Source organism: Orbicella franksi, chromosome 1 (genome assembly GCF_964199315.1).
Source record: "Orbicella franksi chromosome 1, jaOrbFran1.1, whole genome shotgun sequence".
NCBI classification, from domain to species: domain Eukaryota; kingdom Metazoa; phylum Cnidaria; class Anthozoa; order Scleractinia; family Merulinidae; genus Orbicella; species Orbicella franksi.
In genome coordinates, this window is record NC_138145.1 from 4,611,360 (window position 1) to 4,630,337 (window position 18,978).

General features: G+C 38.9%; 1 protein-coding gene and 1 pseudogene across 2 annotated transcripts in view; both read left to right on the forward strand.

The window, feature by feature from the left end:
• The window catches only part of LOC145478139 (uncharacterized), a 51,102-nt pseudogene extending 44,463 nt beyond the window's left edge, over window positions 1-6,639 (forward strand). Inside the window, exons 24-26 of the transcript XR_014048255.1 lie at window positions 732-851; window positions 1,355-2,872; window positions 5,445-6,639. The product of XR_014048255.1 is annotated as an uncharacterized LOC145478139 (transcript). The remainder of the gene's footprint in view (window positions 1-731; window positions 852-1,354; window positions 2,873-5,444) is intronic.
• Window positions 6,640-8,372: 1,733 nt separating this feature from the next.
• LOC145486787 (rab5 GDP/GTP exchange factor-like) lies at window positions 8,373-18,975 on the forward strand. Its single transcript, XM_081465502.1, has 15 exons — window positions 8,373-8,673; window positions 9,736-9,881; window positions 10,417-10,498; window positions 10,585-10,673; window positions 10,837-10,927; window positions 11,688-11,763; window positions 12,136-12,248; window positions 12,574-12,728; window positions 13,290-13,367; window positions 14,099-14,213; window positions 14,546-14,615; window positions 15,816-15,886; window positions 16,475-16,565; window positions 17,144-17,254; window positions 17,368-18,975. Exons 1-15 carry the CDS (start codon window positions 8,600-8,602, stop codon window positions 17,464-17,466), a joined length of 1,461 nt encoding a protein of 486 aa, XP_081321628.1. The 5' UTR covers window positions 8,373-8,599; the 3' UTR covers window positions 17,467-18,975.
• Window positions 18,976-18,978: the final 3 nt, after the last annotated feature.

Genomic DNA, 18,978 nt, shown 5'->3' on the forward strand with positions numbered 1-18,978 from the left:
CATATGTTAGCTTTCATGATATGAAGTTTATATGAAATAATTCATATATGAACTGCGGTTGTAGATGAAAGTGATGGATGATCATCGCAGTAAATTTCCCAATTTAAGCAATTGGAAAGAAGAAGCCTGAAAAAATCAGGGCTTCAACGGGATTCGAACCCGTGACCTCCGCGATACCGGTGCGATGCTCTACCAACTGAGCTATGAAGCCAGACATTGGGAGCGAGGTCAATTTATTGAGTTCATATCTTCCCGTTAGGAGTGAAGTGATGTGAAGTTTATATGAAACAATTCATATATGAACTGCGGTTGTAGATGAAAGTGATGGATGATCATCGCAGTAAATTTCCCAATTTAAGCAAGTTCATATATGAATTATTTCATATAAACTTCATATCACTTCACTCCTAACGGGAAGATATGAACTCAATAAATTGACCTCGCTCCCAATGTCTGGCTTCATAGCTCAGTTGGTAGAGCATCGCACCGGTATCGCGGAGGTCACGGGTTCGAATCCCGTTGAAGCCCTGATTTTTTCAGGCTTCTTCTTTCCAATTGCTTAAATTGGGAAATTTACTGCGATGATCATCCATCACTTTCGTTAGCTTTCATGTAGAATAATGCAGAAACAGAGGCGAAAACATGCTAACAATCAAAACTTCGCGATCTCACCCTACTAGTAGTTTATTCTTTCTAAGCTATACTAAGATACATTGTTGCTGTCTCAACAGGAGGTTTCTATCAAGACCAAATGGGGCAAGTTGACTGCAAACGATGCAGTAATGGTACTTTTGTCGCCGAAAAAGATCGTCCTGCTACAAGTGCCGTTAGCTGCCTGGCATGCCCATATGGTAGGGAATGTGTTTCTGTAAGTTCTTCGAGTGGTCATCATCGGTTCACTATACTGTAATTTGTGATTGACCCAAATGTTATACACATAGGATGCCATTTTGCTTTAGAATAAATCAAATACCGTCCTACCACGAATGCCGTTCACTTAATGGCTATTCTACTCAAAATCAATACTGTAGTAGATAGTGAGTAACCCGTCAGTGTCCGGTTGTTAACAAAATGGCCGCCGCTTCGTTATATTTACGATGTGACAGTGAAGAGGATTTAGATAGTTTACTAGTTAAGCTTAAAGGACTTGTAGACTTACACGAGACGGCACACTAGACTAGTCTCTTACACTAGTCTATTAACTGTCGATTTCTATGGGTGATAGGTGACTCGCAATTCGCCCTAGTCAACTATTACGATTGAATTCTCGACCTCATAATCTAATTGTTAAATGTAATTGACTCAGATTTGTTCACACTTATAGTTTTAAAATGTATTCATTTTCTTTCATCAGGAACTCTATCGAATGAGACCGCTGGTTATCGTGCATGCAGATGCCTGCGCAATTTATATCGCTTGGATCGTTTTGGAGCCTGTTCAGCCTGTCCCGCCTATGGTTTTGTTTGTGAGAACGATACAGCAATACTTGCGCCTGATTACTTCTGGAAATGGTCTGACCAAACTCTGAAGGAGCGTTATGAGAGCTTTGTTAAGAACATCCACTCTTTAGGGCCTGAATACAACAACAACTTTTCCACGTTCACGGCTTCACTACCAAAACCAATAAAATGTCCTCATGCCAATTCCTGCAAGGGAGGGATTAACTCAGAATGCCAAAAAGGATACAAAGGGGTCTTGTGTGCCTCTTGTACTAACAGCTTTTACTTCCGATTTAACACCTGCCTTAAATGTCCACGGTTAACCGTGACTATAATCTCATCCATCTTGGTGGTTGTACTCTTTGTTGCTGTGTTCCTGATGGTTCTTTGGGGAGACTCAAAGCAGACTGGGAATGATCGAACCATTGCAGATATCATCATGTCCTGCTTTAAAATAGTGATTGGATTTTACCAAGTTATTGCTGGTATCTTCTCGGCGTTGGCGAGAGTTCGATGGCCGGTAGCTCTGATCTCTATGGAAAAATGTCTCAACTTGTTTGAAGGAAATATTTTGCAGTTTGCTCCATTAAGCTGCATTCATTCTGGATTTCGACTAGATCACTTTGTGAAATTCTTAGGGGTCATCTCTCTGAATGTCTTCTTTGTTTGCATGATTCTTCTTTACCTTTTCCTTAAAAAGAGATACATCAAGAACAAGGAGGATTGTCTTCATAGCGAGAAACTACGAGCCATTTCGAGTTTGAAGAAATCATGCTATCGGAACATTTTTCTGCTTTTGCTGACTTCTTATCCAACAACAAGTAAAACAATTATCCAAACTCTGCCTCTTCCTGGTGCATGTGTGGAGACATGTTTCACAGATGAAAAGAGTCAATGCAATTTCTACCTGAGAGCGGACTACTCCATACAATGTTTTACTCCTCGTCACAACTTTTTCTGGCCCATTGCTGCTGTGTTTGCATTTTATCCTTTGGGATTTCCTCTTCTGGTGTTGTTTCTCATGTACAAATACCGTGAGTCACAGGAAGAAGAAGAAATATCTTTTGGCTTACGAGTTTTCTTTGAAAACTACAAGAAGAAATTTTGGTTTTAGGAGATAACAGAGATGTATCGTAAGCTGATTCTTATTTCACTGGTGTTTCTCTTTGGATCTGAAAGTCTTTCTCAAATTAGCTTCACTATGCTGACAGTGAGCGCATTTGGAGTGGCGTACACCTTCTTTCGACCAATAAAAGGAAAGTTTGAAGATCGACTGCAAACGTTTGTGCTGTGGGTCATTTTCTTTGATGTTTGCCTTGGTGTAGTATATACAAACTGGAGACCAGACCACCAGGACCAGATGGAGAACGACTCCGTCGTTTTGAATGTCATTTTTGTGCTCCTTAACGCCTCTGTGTTGTTATTTGCCATTGGTAAGTACATGGGCTAAAGTGGTATTCTTACTAGACTTTATTAGTATTCTTTAGGTACCTTTCACTTTCTTTGTCGGTTTTGACTATGTTTGAACCAGTTTTGGTGTGTTTTTTTATACATTTTTTTAATGATGTAATCCAAGATGAGGAAATATAAGAAGATGGCGACCGTTCCTGAATAATAATTATGACGTTGTTTCCACGTTATATATGGGTAATTAGGGAGTTTAAGTAACCACGAAGGCAACGGCGAGAAAAACGTCGATTAACAAAATGACTTTATATTTTAATTACGAATCTCAAGATACTCTAAAGTCATTAAGTTTTTTTCTCACTGTCAAAACCATTACGAGTCTGTATCTGGGACACAGCGATAATCTTGAAATCAAAAGTTCAAAAAATAAGCCGTCGTGGTTCACGTTCTCCAGACAATGCAGAATTCGGTCATTTCACGTTGTTGTGTTGCAGAGGACGACAAGGAAATGTACCATGAATCATAATGTCATCCGTGCACAGCTCCCGGGGAAGGGACTACCGTATAACAAGAAAAGATTTTGAAAAGAACCTCTAAGAGGTACCAAGATCTTGTTTTGTGGGCATTGCTTGAAATGTTTTTCACCCCTAAGAGGTGCTTAGTCCTTTCCGCTCCGACCGAGGCATAGGGCCACCGCTGCACCTTTCCATCGGACAAGGTTTTCTGCAGTCCCTTTCACTTGATTCCATGTCATCCCAAGTCCTCATCCTTCTTCTCTACAGTCCTCCTCCATGACTTCTTCGGTATGCCTTTCCTACTAGCCCCATGAATGTTCCACTCAAGGGACAGTTGGGTACATGTTGGTGGCAGGTTTCCTCAGAGTGTGGCCAATCCATCTCCATTTCCGATGGTGATTTCAATTCTCTCCTGCCTGGTGCGCTGCCACAACTACTCACTGGAGATCTTCCCTGGCCACCACACCCCTAAGATGTATCGGTGCCTTCGGTTGATGAAGGTCTGGATTTGGGCGCTGATCTTCTTTGTTAGTCTCCAGGTCTCGGAACCACAAAGCAGAACCGACTTCACATTGCAATTGAAGATCCTCGTCACAGAGAGATGAACTTTGATCTCCATATTGGTCTTAAAATGGAGAAGTCAGCATGTGACTTCCTGCACCTAACCTCAACATCTTCCTCAGTGTCGCCAGTGGTGATAAGGCCTCCCACGTATGTGAAGGCTGTTACCCGCACCAGGATCACTCAAGTCCAGCTGATGTTACCAGTGTTTGCTGGGGGACCGAATTCTCATCTCCTTGGCTTTGGTTACATTTACCTTGAGCCCGACCCTTGCAGCTTGTGCTTGTGGTGCCTCGAACTTCTGACGCATGTGGGCGATCTTCTAGCTCAGCAAAACCATGTCGTCCACAATGTCCAAGTCCTCTAACGTCCGCAGTAGGGTAAGTTGGATCCTGTCTCATTATCACCAAGGATGTGACGAGATACCCAATCTAGCGCGACGAGGAAGAGAAGGGAGCTGAGCAGGCATCCCTGGCGGACTTCATTACTCCATAACTCATGCTCAAGACCCTTGCTGGGAAGCCATCGTAAAAGACCCGGATCATCCTCACGATTTTTCTCAGGGATCCCGTAGTGCTGCAAGATCTTCCAAAGCACCTCCCAATCCACAGGATCAAAAGACTTTTCAAAGTCTACAAAAAACAGATATAGCCCAGTGTTCCATTCCAAGGTCTGCTCCACGATAATCCTCAGTGTAGCAGTCTGTTCACAGCAGGATCGCGAAATGCTGCTGGCTTATCCCGAATTTTGTCATCAAGAGAATCCTTCCTCCTTTCTAGAATGATCTTACAAAGAACTTTGCTTGCAACAGAGAGGAGCAAGATGCCTCTCCAGTTCTTATACGGGGACAGAACTCCATTCTTGGGATGTTTACCCCTAAGAGGTACCAATTCCAAACAACACCTTATCTCGATGCCATATTTTTCTCTGCTCAACACCCTAAGATACCTCAAAAGCTTCCGCAGTGGACCTTTTGAGGCTTAAACCCTAACAGGTACCAAAACTGGGTTTTTAAACTCTAAAAGGTACGAAGAGCACCCCGTCCTTTTTATATGAGTCCCCTTCCGTAGGCACAGCCATTGTTCTGCTCATTAAACATTATATCCTAACTTGTAAATCAAACAAACCTTCAGAACGTTTAATCATTGTTACATTGTTGGGCATCGAACTCCCAACTTATCCTTTACACTTACTGTAATTTTGGTCCTGTTTGTCTCCAAAACCAAGGTGTCAACAGAAATCGTAGAGGGGTCTGTTAAGAGGGCTGGCCAGCAAACGCTTTATCTGTATAGGGTTAAAATAACCTAAAACGTTTGGAGGGTATGATCAATGTTAATCTCATTGCTCCGATAACTGATTAATTGTACGTACATAAAAGTAAAAAAAAGATAATGATAAAAAGTAAAGGTGAATGGGTAACCATCGTTTCCAATTAAAGTCCTAAAGGTATCACGTTATGTTGTACCAACAAGAGGCCCTGCAAATATATTATTATTACTATTTTTTCTACTTTTTTTGCCAGGTGAAGGTTTACTTCATGTGAGATTGTTTTGGAAAAAAGTTTCTTCGTGTCCAATGCGATGCTTCAGTTTTCTTCTCCGAGGAATTGTGCTTCTCAAAAATAAAGTGACCCGAATGTTCCACAGATTTTCAGCGGCAAGGACAGAACCACTGGATGCCCAGGCATACTTAATTCAAGACTACACTTAATGGACAGTTTATAATCATGTTCTTTTTTATGGTCTTTAAAACCCTTACAGTAGGTCTTGGCAATATTTGGCTAATTTGGTATACATTAAGTCAATTGCAGTTTAATAATTAATCAAATAATCGTTTGATTGATCGATCTACGTATAATCATTTTGTCGAAGAAAATATTCCTCACAGAATGTTAAGTGCAGAAAAGGATTCGTGCTTTCAGTAGCAAGAACGGAATATTTAATCCTTAACAATGATTTAACCATTAAAATTTCTTTGCATTGCTTATACGAGCCATATAACAATCAAGTGACGTGAAGTGTTTAATGCTTCAAAATTGCTAAAAAGGTGTTTTCAGTTGCTGCATGATCGAATCAACATGTTTAATGTTCATTGGTATACTGTATTACTTGTTTAGCTGATAATACTGTTACGCATTTTACGTTAGCTGGGTTCGAGTGTGCAAATGTTCATCACAAGGGCCTTTTTGTCCCTTGCTTGTGCACCTTCCTGCAGTGAATTTGCAACTGATATCTCTGAATTCAAAGAGAATTATTTGGTCTTTACAGCAGTTCCTTGTTATGGCTATTAAAATATTGGTAATACCATAACGTCAGTTTTTGTAGCATTACTGTCTAGAATGTGGAAGATAGCAACTTAATTTGACCAGACGATGATTATTCTTGCAGTGGTTCCCCGTCGGGTCTTTCAAACATCATTTTCTTAAAAAATGTCTCTCTTTGCATCACATGTGACTTATGGCTTGCGTTCATAGTCACCTTCGTTTTACTGTTCATGAACAAAAATTAAACATTTAATTTGGGAATGTTAAATGTCATTCAAGCATGACGAATCAGTTCTCTGTACCTACCTTGCAATATTTGCCGTGTCAATGTGCTTTTCAATTTCATTATATGTACATAAGTGCGATTCGTTTATTGACCTAAGTTGGCCTTGCAAAGTTTTGTGTCGGGTGTAAGAGCTGAGTTTGAAAAAAATAAAAAGATAATGTATTCTCATATTTCGAACACATGAATTATTATATAGGAGCATATATACAGATGCATGATAGTACTGGTAGATTTTGTTATCAAGAGATTATCGTTGTCATAAAAGCCCATACCAAGGCCCAGTTCAGACGTCGTGCTTTTGCCGTGCCGAACTAAATTCAGGATTTAAGTTCGACAAAAGCACGGCAGAAGCACGGCGTCTGAATCAAACTTTTGCATTAAGTTCGGCAAGCAATTAAGTTCGGCAAGCTCTGCCGTGCTACACGACTCTGGCACGGCAGTGACCGGGGGGGGGGGGTACTTTGGGAATTTCTTGGTGGGGATGTGCCGCTGGGACCCTGGAACCCTTAGTCTATACAAGAGCTAGTTCAGCTGAATTTCACTAACCTATACTAGAGTGAACTCCCCAAATACCCCCCATCTATCGACACTGTTGAGGCTGATTTGCGTAAATTTAAACTTGCCGGTTTGATTTTTTTATATTTTTGAGTGGCAATTCCTGGTTTCCTTAGTCTAGATAAAATCTTCAACCAACCAGTCAGGTTTGTGAAAAATGATACCCTATTCTAGACCCAAACGCTCTGATTTACAGACCCTATCCTAGAGTAAACTGCTTGAAAACCATACCCTTCACAGTGGCACATACCTATATAGCCCATATATGGCAGTTCAGACGTCGTGCTTTTGCCACGCTATACAAAATTCATAAATTATATTAATGTATTTTGGCGAGATTGCGTTCCCACGGGGAGTTAGGACGAGAATTGCTACGAGGCATCAGTAAATGCTGAATTTGATTCGACACTGGCACGACGTCTGAATCAGAGTTGTTTCTTTGCCGTGCTGCAGTCGAACCAAATTGCAATTAAGTTCGGCAGGGCAGAAGCACGACGCCTGAACTGGGCCTAACATAGACTTTCTGAAAAGTCCTTCGTCTTGTTTATTCAGTACCCGCCGGACCTCTCGCGACTTCGTTGCTCGCTCGGCCGTTTCGCGACCCTAAAAACGGCCTCTTCGCGGCCTAACATATTCTACCCTGAAATTTACGAGGTCGACTTGTGGCAAGTCTAGGCCTAACAGAATAGATCGCACCGGTCGGTCTAGTTCTTTGTGCTGGATATCGTGATGACAGAAATTGGCGTCACTGTGACCTTCATCTCTTGTCCTTAGGTGGGTGTTAAAATAGAGCTTGTTGTCCCACACAGGGTATGGTTTTTATAGTATTTCTTTTTTCTAAACAGAGTCAGGATTTCAAACCTTCGGCGACACCCCTACACCCAAACATGGGTCTATTTTCATGCTAATAAGCGGCTACTGTGTTTATCATCCTTTAAATCTTTTTCGCAACAAGCGCAGTTTTGAAAATTGTGGAACATCACTCGGATATTCCCCAGTTTTAGCTGGGGCATATCCGGTCACGTGCCGCGTTTTGACCAATCGCGCGAGAAAGCGAAAATATTTGATGGATAGACCCCCTTCCCCAAAGCTATTACAAAGGACTTGGGGGCTGGGGTAAGGGAATTTTGCTAAATCAAATTCGATGATGGCCATACCTCTGAGATAGACATCCTTAGTCTGCAGGGCCCCTTAATTATTATTTCAACATACAGCACCTTCCCTTACTTTCCTCCGCCCCCCCCCCCCCCCCCAAAAAAAAACAAAAATGAAAATAAAATAAAATAACCAAATAAGAAAACAATTTAACCAATTAGGGCGCTTATTTCCTTGGGCTATTTTCAAAAGTGCAGGTGCTTAGACGTGCATGGAATTTTTGCATAGTCGGAAAGAGCCCGCGTTAGCCTGGAGTCGGTCAGCGGCTACGAGGTAGTTATCAGTCCATGTCGCTTGTTCCATCCCATCGTCACAGTATCAACATGATGGCGGAGGGTTTGGTGCGCTAGCGCTACAGCTTTTTGAAGCGTGTAGCGTTTTCACCCTGCTAGCACACCCCGTAGCCCCTAAACAAACTATGGGTGATCGTAACAGAACGCGATCAAAAATTTACGAGAGATTAAACAACCCAGAACTTCGCTGTAAAACGGGGTAAGTCTTGTTAAGAATAGTGAAACTGTACCTTCCGTCTCCAGCTACTTTTATTGTAGTGAGAACTGCTGCGAGTGTTACAGAGAAAAACGTAGCTTATGTTTTAGATCTTCAAGAGAGTGTAAATTATTATTTTCGTTCCCTATTACACCTGTATCGCGTGAACAAGGTGTTTTCATCGATGGGATATCAAGGTAGTCTTCTGTTTCGTTTTAGAAGGCGCTATTAAAATGTGTTTGGTTAAACACAATAAAGCCATTCTTTACTTAAACTTTCACGTTTAATTGAAGTAGAAATTTGAAAACAAGGTTTCATGTAGTGCTTGTCGAGGTTAACTGCGATTTGTAATCATAAGTAATGTTAAAAAGAAATCGAGTCGCAAAGCTTGAGTATAATAGTCGTGTGAGGTCGTTGCGCCATCTTGGACGGAAATGCTGAAACTTGACCGTTTGTGACAATCATGTGATTTCACGTCAAGATGTCTCGTCAAGTTTCCGTGTTCCGAAATAAAATTTTACCTCTGACATTATCTATATACACTGTAATAACACATGCAAGTACATAACAGTACAGGGTATGTTGTTTATTTTTGTGAAGCCAGTATTCGTCATCATCCTTCTACAGCAAGATTAAATTATGGTTAATGGTGTAAGGGATGTGGATAATTTCTCAAGAATTTTCTGTTCAACTATGTTACAGGGAAACACCAAGGAACTGATATATGCATACACATATTTCCTTTCGTGTGAGAATATTTATATGTTTGTACATGTACATTTATTGTCAAGCAAGCAGAAGCAGAGAAATGGACAAAATCATGAAACTTAAATGAATGCCTCTAAATTTTTAGAGCTACTGTGTAGCATCTAAAGAAAAGCATGATAATCACAGCAGACATGTACATGTAGAATTGTTTGTAGTTGAATACCTTATTTTCAACCATAATTTGATTCAACCATCTCATTGTAGTAACTAATTGGTAATTCATAGACCCAATTTGTTGCCATGGATACTTTGCATGGCTGTAAAAATGTGCTAATGAACCTCATTGAAACTTTGCAGTTGTGGTTTTTATGGAAACCCAGCGTGGAAAGGCTACTGTTCAGTATGCTACAGGGAAGTGTATCTAAAACAGCAGAGGGCACGGGCTGCGTCACAAAGCAGAGAAGACGCATTATCAGGAGGCTCTAAAAATTTGCATGCAGAGGGTAATAATCAACATTGTACATTTTTCCCTAATGATTTCAGTTTTTCACATATGAGATATAAACTAGTAACTGCTAGTTAAGATTCTGAAATTTACGTTAATTTTTCCTCACTAGCCCAAAAGTCCAAGAACAAAATGTAGAAAAAATAAATAATCAATAGCATGCACATAAAGTGATGGGTGCCTACACATAGACTGTACATGCAAGTTGATCTGTAAGAGGAGTGACATGCATATTTACAGGCTGGAATGAATGAATTTAAACTAAGTGATGCATTGTACTTCAATGTGTACTACTAAGCCATCACTAAAATAATGGCCTCCAAAGTGCCCAGAATTGACCAACACCATGCATACTACATACATGTTCTTAAAGCATGTTGTATTTTTATGTGGATTTGACAATCCTGTCAGGGAGACCAGGATGTGTATCCACGAAACTCCTGGATGGTCCTGGTGGATGTCATGTGTGCTTTTAATTTAGCTTTGTAGTCAATGAAAGTGTTGTGCACTAAACCATCTTTTTTCTTGCGTAGTGGGACGTGAGGAGGAGGAATCTTCAAAACTAAAGTTTAACAAGTTTGAAGAGAAAAAGAAGTTTCAGTTAGAGTCAAAAAAGTAAGTGTCATTGAACTCGTTAATTCCCATAAATGCACTAAGTTTTAGGCAAACTAACACATGCATATGTGTTTTTATTTCAACAGACAGAGTGTAAAGAAATTATTCAAAAAGAGCCCTGGAAGATCTTCCTTACCAGACGACGCTCCAGCTGCAAATGTAACCCTATCGCCAGGTAAGCCAAGCCAAGCCCTTCAGAACATGCAAGTATAAGTTGCCTCACTGTACTGAATCAGTTGTTAGTGTACTTTCCACTGTTTTTTTATAAGCGCCTGTGTTATTACACTTGACTGTGCGTTTGTTTAAGTTGCTTTCTGTATTACTTGAATGTAATCTAGTTGAGCCTCAGAAGAGTGCCACCAGTTTCCGTGAGTTCCTCAAGACTCTCAAGAAACCAGCAGCACAAGATGTTAATGATAAATGCAAGCTGTAAGTAATTTTTAATCATTTTGAATCAAAGTCTGTGTACTGTGTTATTACTGTATGTGGTGGAGACACTTTCACTCCACCAGTGAGTTAGAGAGCTCTTGTTTCAGCATTTCTAATGGCAAGTCAGTGTAATATACAATGAAAGTGAGATAATTCTATCACTCAACATGCCTCATAATACTGTATTAGTTCAACATGTAGACACTTCAGAATGGCTGTAACAAGCTCTATCAAAAAATAATAATGATAATGATGATGATGATCATAATAATAATAATAATAATAATAATAATAATAATAATAATAAAACTGCCCTAGGCCCATGGATTGAACTCGGCACCATAAGTTAAAAGCGGCAAGACTTTAAGGACTTAAAATAATAATAATAGGAAGAACAACAATGAGGGCTATTATACAGCTGTTCATCAGTGTTCGAACAAAGAAAGACCTGTCTTTTGAATAGCCTGGGGCTACTGGATTTTGCAGTGTAGCTTCCTGTGAGAGATAATTTAAGTCATTAGTTTAATTTTAAACTAGCTAGTAATATTTTCTTTTTTGGGGAGGGTGGGATGAGGTAGTGAGAATAACTTGTGGGAGAGTACATGTACATCATTGACATCATACAGCTGTAGCAGTGCTACAGTTTTCTTTACATGCTATACGTGTACATGTATGTACATGAAGTTGTGTCAATCTTACAAGTGAAAGCTGTTAATTATATTGGAATTGAAATTAATTAGAATGGCTGCTTTTTCCTCAGGTTTGTTCAAAGGATTTTAAACAACCCATCGCTGAAGGTTGAGGAGCAGAGTGAAATGGTTCATGATTTTTATGGGGTATGTGCTGTGTAGTATTGAAACTTAATAAAGACACTCTTGACCTAATTAAGTTTGATTGATGTACTTTATATATCATGTTCATTGATGTTTTGAATCAGTCCTTACAAGTTTGTTGATATTGTAAGACTGTAAAGTTCCAGAAATAAAAAGCTTAAAAACTTTCACATTTACATGGTGTAGCAACCTTTTCTTGTGGTTACTTTTGGAAGGTCCTTCATGTGCAGTGTAGCGTATGGTAAGACAGTATTTGTGGTAGCTGAACATGGACCAATCCATCACAGAAAAATGATGCTTTAATGAAACTGTGTTGGGGGCACAATAAAATTATAAGTACGTAGTTCTCATTGGTATATTCACGTAACATTTTAGGCAATGTCCGAACACCTTCAGTCGCATCCCTTGTTTCAAAACCAACCACAAGAAGTGATTGACAGAACACTAGATGGAGTAGAGAAATACATCATGACCAAGCTGTATAGAGTGTAAGTTCCACTTTAAACTGACCAGTTTTATTTGTTCTTAGTACTGCCCCTAACAAGAGTCTCATTGTTGTCGTTAAATTGATGATAAAGTTTCTCTGTTGATCAGATGTTTATCATGAAACTATCATAAATTTATTTTAATGACAATAATCATTTCTGTTGAAAGGTTTTTCTTTTTTTTTTACAACCAGGTACAACATGCATGTGTTGACTTAACAAACAACCTTGTATATCTTGTCATCCAAACAAATCTAAGTATTTTCCGTATTACCATTAATCACTAATTTTTTCAAACTGTTACAGTAAGATGGTTTTATGTTTGCAGTGTTTTCTGTCCTGCCTCCACTGATGATGAAGCAAGGGATTTGGCAAATCAAAAACGTATTCGAAGTTTTAATTGGATTACTCCTCAGCATTTGGATGCTGCTATTAATCCTGACAGTGACAAAGTTCAACAGCTGATTGAAGATGCACAGCAAGGTAATGTTGGAACATTACCAGTATGTTACTCTAGAACAAACAATGTTGGTAGAGCTGGCTTCATGTGTGCCCCAACTGAAGCCTTAAAACTCAAGATGCTTGCATGTAACTCCACTTTCTGTGGCGCTCAGGTTTTATGCTGTTAATGATTTACTGTAAATGTTTATGTAAACTATTCTCCCTGGATGGGTTATGAATCACTGGTTACCCACAGCATTTTTGAGTGTTATTATTCCAAAAATTATCTCTTGTTATACTACATGTACATGTTACTGTCTTCCTGAGATAAGTGCACAACAGAAGTGTATGTACGCAAGGAACACAATATAAAATTAATTGGCTATTTTAAAATATTAGAATTATGGTGCCTAGGTTTAGGGGAGTAAAACTTGATCGATTTTTTCATCCCCCAGTTTTGTTTCATGGCTTTAAGCCCCTGTTAAAATACAGGTCAGTATTGTAATATTTCAAAAATGCTGTACCATGCATACACATACAGTGTACATGTGTCCTTTTTGTTACTAATTTTTGTGTGTGCATTTTCCAAATGTTCTCCTGTAGACTTGGTAGAAATAAACACCAAAAGAGCTCCTCAAGACAAACTGGCTTGTGTTGTTCGATGCTGCAAGAACATCTTTAGTATCCTTTATCAAAATAACAATTATTAGTTTTCGTGTTTAATGTTTAGTGAATTGATCCTATTTACAGCACTGACAAATCCTTACAGTGTACAATCATACACATTATGGGGCCATGTCACGTTACTGCCACATGCTGGTAAATCTGTGTTGTAAGGATAAAGGCACACAGATTAAGACATGGAATTTGGGTTGCTTTCCTTCTTGTAGAAATTTGCAGTGCAATTCAGCTGGTGTTAAGATATTTTTTCTTCCGCTGTACAAGTGGTAGTCAGAGTGATTTTGTCAATCTTGTGACCTAATTAAATGCAAACTTTCAATGTAGACAAACATGTATGCACCAGTACATGTAACTTATACCAGCAAAGTGAACTGTCAATCCAGCACATGGATTGGTTTGGGCCACAAACCAAAGTGCTTCATTACCAGTATACTGTATTCCTTTTAGAAACCAACTGTATTGACCCTCAAGCATGTTAGCCTGGGCCCAAAAAAAGTGCCATCTGGTTGTCCAGGACAAGTAGATTCTCCTTCTGGGCAAGTACCTTTTCATTCTCACTTGCCCAATGGGCAAGCGATCAGGCAAGTCGCCTGCATTAATAATTTAGCAAGCTAAGACTTGCCCAGAGCAAGCAATATTTGAGAGATACTTGTCCTGGAATTCAAGTTTTTTTCGAGCCCTGTGTTTTTGTTTTTGTTTTTGTTTTTTTTTTTACCTTGACATTTTGGTAGAAATTATTCATCTATCCACACCTGCTGGAGGAGCAGTGAGCGCTGACGATTTTCTTCCCTGTCTTATTTATGTTGTCTTGAAAGCAAATCCAACAATGCTACATTCTAATGTACAGTGAGTATCTATATTATTTTGTTCATTCACAGTTTATGTGTACATCAGCCTTGTTATTGATTCAGAAGTAACCCATCAAAGTTCCAAGTGGCAAAGGCCTTTTCTGCCTACATGTGACTTTGAGAGATGTTGATTTGGTTACTTGGTTAGTTGAGGAACAGTGCAAAAACAGGAGTAAAAGGGTTCTGCTTGTAAATGATTGAATGTCTGGAACAGGCTATTGAACCCATATACGTACACTGTTAGCTGTGACAAATACATGTAAACAGCTCACAAACACCCCTAAAAGTGTGGTTTACAAGGATATACTTCTTTTATTTATTATTTAATAGGTACATTTCAAGATTTTGCAATCCTAACAAACTGATGATGGGAGAAGCTGGATATTACTTCACAAACCTGGTTAGTATGAATTCCACCCCTTTTTAAAGTCATACATGTACATTCATGACGTCGCTGTATCTCTGACTGTCCAACTAACTGACCCACATACATAAAGCACATGTTCTACAAAAGTCATGTACAGGTAGTTACATTTACATTGTAACCTTGCTTGAAAGCTGAATGTTACTATAAATACATGATGTACATGTTATACTGTTTGATAACATATTGTATGGTTGTTTGTTTGACACTATGGGGTACATAAGTCTCAATTACCAGCCACTGGTAAAATGAGCCATTGCTCCATTCCTCCTCCTCCTCCCCCCACCCCCCCCCCCCAAAAAAAAAACACCAAAACCACCACCACTTCTGCCTGAACTCCTCTTCCTGAGGACAACCTTTGAGAACCGGATAGGAGGGAGCATCAGAAACTAAGTCTTTAAGGTACAATGTTCAAGAGATTAGCATGCTGTGTTTGAGATCTGACCTCACCAGTGATGGTTCAGCTCTTGGTATTAGTCCTTAGCCAGGACAGTTTCCTCCCATTGCCTTTCTTGCCACAGTATAAAGATTTAAATATGAATGCCAGCAAATTGTCACTAGAACGATTGAAAATAAAACTGGGAGATGACATAACCCATTGCAAAAACGTGAGAGGACTGGGAAAGAGTATGGTTGTTTTCGGTTTGTTTGAAAAACTAAGATATTCAAATGAAAGATCAACTAAATTTGAGAGTCTTAAGCAAGAATAGAAGTATTTAGAGGAGGAAAATGGCAAAATGATAGCTCTTCAAATATCACCTAAAATAGAGAGTTTGTATGGATTGGGTAGACAGGCCACAAAATTGTAAGGGTTTGTATGGAATTTTGCAACTTTTGCAAGGCTCCCATTTGGACAATTTTCCACTGAAAACTCTCAAACTTGACCGGGTAGCTTTTCTTTCAGTAACATTTCAGCTGAAATGTTTAGATATTCAGTCTAATCAATGTAAGAAACTTGTCCCAGTCCTCTCACGTTTTTGCAATGGACTATGCGGTGAGATAGAATCTTGCGTTAGTGGTGCAGTAATATTCCTAATCACTTCGTGCAGCAGCTTGATAGTGACAGGATGGAATGAATCTTCAGCTGAACTTTACGGGTCACCATATAGGCCCACTAAATCATTTCATTGTTTTGCTTACATTAAATCTAATGTTGCATGACATTTCTTTTGACAGTGTTGTGCACTATCGTTCATAGAGAAGCTTGATGCACAAGCACTGTCCATGTCTCAGGAAGAATTTAACAGGTGAGTAATGGGCATAACAAAGTTCCACTTGTGAAAAATGTATTTATGGGTGGTTAATGTTATAAGAGAAGCCAGTGACACAAGCACATTCAATCACAAGTTCTGTTAATTTCCCATTAAAAATTTCTCCAACTTACAATCACCAACATTTACCTTCTGTTACATTATTTTAATTTATAGTAATTACTAGTTTTATCATACCTACATGTAACCCTGGCAGAATGTTAATTATAGAGCACACAGGTGGCATACTCAACTGTAAAATAGTAATAATTTTATGTGCTACTAAAAGTGACATTTAATAGTAGAGCTCCTGAGCTCATTGGGAAAACTTTCAAAAATATTTTTCAGCTGGTAACTAAAAATTGCTCTCTCAAACAGTGCTGAATTTTCATATGTAGTACTTAGTTGAAGTTTCAAAGGTGCAGTGGCACAGATTAGAGTAAACATAACAATTAGACTTTGTAGTCCAGCTATTAAATGCTGTACAAAATGCACACAAGACTTCACTGCTATACCATGAGTTATCTGCCTTAACAAAGTTAACCATGATTGTAATGTGAACCATTTTCATCTCCGTCTGTTTAGATACATGTATGGAGATGAAAGCGATGGTGCAGAGCAGACCAAACTTAAAGCAGAACCACCTGTGACATGTAAAGGACTAGAACTGATGAAGGTCAGTCAGTACTGACAGTAGTGGAGTGATCCACATGTATTTTTATCAGCTACTGCCTTTTTTTTTTTGGTTGTGTATCAACTTTATTGGTCACAAAATTACAATATAATTAATTAAAGAAGAAAAGGACCAATAGGAATTGCGCGAACGGGAAAATAAAGTTACCCATGCGAGGCGCAACCCTAGAAGCTAGTAAGAATGGTGATAGAAAATCTTAAATTTGATAAAAATTACAGTAAAATCTAATCATTACTTATAGTTAAAAATTATAGTTAAATCTAATTAATTACAATAGTTTAAAACAAGATGCGGATAATATTAGTCACAGAAAATTAAGAGCGGTGGCAAGGGCAGTTACGGAAGAGGAACCAGGAGCAGGGCAGACCAAACTTAAAGCAGAACTGCTTTTATGCTTTCCTTGGTATTAATGTACCAACTGTTTTGTACAGGATGTTGTGCATTTATGCCCTTGGGAATTTCATCATCAGTCTTGTGTTTACAATAATAGTTCATAGGCAAAGGAACTATATTGAAACCTCTGCAATGTTCAAACATGTTTCGTCTTACTATCTTTGCAGTCCAATCTTGAAGTGCTTGGTACTTTAAGAGAACGGCAGCTGAAGCTTAAAGAAGATGCTCTTGTATTACAAGAACAAATGACAGAATTTAGGAACAATGTCGTGAAAGAGGTACATTACAATATCATCACTTACATTGTATGCTGAGTGCCTAATACACGGCACTTCGTTGTAGTTTGCATACCGCGTAATTATTCCATCAAATTTTCTTATGTCGTTTGTAGGTTGATGCCATCTTGGCAGGAACAAGTAAAGGCAATACATATCTTAAATCTACATTAACAGCAAGTGAACCGCTTGAGACAACTGTGGCTGCCAGCTGATGAGTCATTGTTAATACAATGTACATCAATTTATGTACATGTAACTTAAACCTGCAGTGTGGAAAGTGTGGGAAACCTGTGACAGCTGATTTAATTAGATAATGCCAATATTACTAATGTACTGCAAAACTGCAATGCAAGTGAGGGAAACCTGTGGCAACTGATCAATCAAGTAATGTCAATGTATATTAATGTACCACAAACCGGCAATGCAGAAAGTGAGGGAAACCTGTGGCTGCCAGCCATCAAATAAAGGCAAAAGCGACACATACTGGAAATCTAGGGGGAAGCTTGTGAGCAGTAAGTTTGGGACAGCTCATATGGCACCCAGAACTGTTCTTCAACACCTACGTCTTTGTACACACACAAAAAAATTGATAATAATCTAGGGAGGAAGGTTTCAGGCAACAGGCCTGGGACAGCTGTGACAGCAATCAGATCTGTTCTTGGCCACCTACGGTTCTGTGTTCTCTTCAACTCAAACATTTTTGCATAAAACTTCGGAGGTCATCCAGTTTCCATGAAATATTTATAAATATATTAATGTGATTCATATGGGGTATGAAGTAATGAGGAAGGAAGGGAAATGAGGAGGGAAATAGGAAATGAGGAAATAATATTTCTCTAGTATTTTTTTCCAAATGCAAGTAAATTGTATGACATTCTGAATTCACACCAGTTACTTTGTCACCTTTTGATAATTAGTTTATTGATCAAGACAGTTTAATTGATTAAGTTGTAGCCACCAGTGATTGGTTTAATACGGAACTGTAAGAGTAAATTAGATTAACTTTTTTGTTGATATCCAAGGTAAACATTTTTTACAAAATTCACATGTAACTTCTGTAAGTTATGAAGAAATTATGGAGGACTTAGTGGACATGTTACTGATTCAATGTTCACTGAAATTTATCCGTACACAAAAAAGGTTTTCTGTAAGAGATTTTTATAATTATTTTATTATTTAAGCCGTAGCCTCATTTGTCGCGAAATTATGAGCATCTCCGATATTTGTCCGTGGACATTTAATATCTGTTCCCAGAAGCGAACAGTCTTCCGGGAGGGAAACTGTGAGCTTCGAGGCTTTTGTGTTTATTTTCCTTCAACAAACATTTTTCGCAACACGCGGGATCTGCCAAAATTGGGGAATATCACTCATATATTCCCCAGTTTTAGCTGGGGCATATTCATTCACGTGACGCGCTTGGACCAATCGCGTGCGTGCGAACACAAGCGCCTCTCATCACTTCCGGTCGCTGTGAAGCGCTAAAGCAGCCGAAAAGGAGTAGGGAGGGGTGGAGGGAGATGGGCGGAAGGAGCTGTATTTACAGGCTAGTGTAAATTGTGCGCTAAAATTGATCGAAAATTATCTGGCTAAACTGAATTGATATTTATATCTTATGAGAAATTTTGTATCACACGTACAAGCTGTGCATTGACATTCTCTTTACTTTGTCTTTCAATATACAATGTTTCGTCAGGACTTAATAAAATTACATAAAACGGTAACTT

Coding starts and splice junctions, on each gene's coding strand:
- LOC145486787 (XM_081465502.1), top strand. CDS start 8,600: ATGGGTGATCGTAACAGAACGCGATCAAAAATTTACGAGAGATTAAAC. Junction 14,214..14,545: donor ATGCTACATTCTAATGTACA/GTGAGTATCTAT, acceptor ATTATTTAATAG/GTACATTTCAAGATTTTGCA. Junction 16,566..17,143: donor AAGGACTAGAACTGATGAAG/GTCAGTCAGTAC, acceptor CTATCTTTGCAG/TCCAATCTTGAAGTGCTTGG.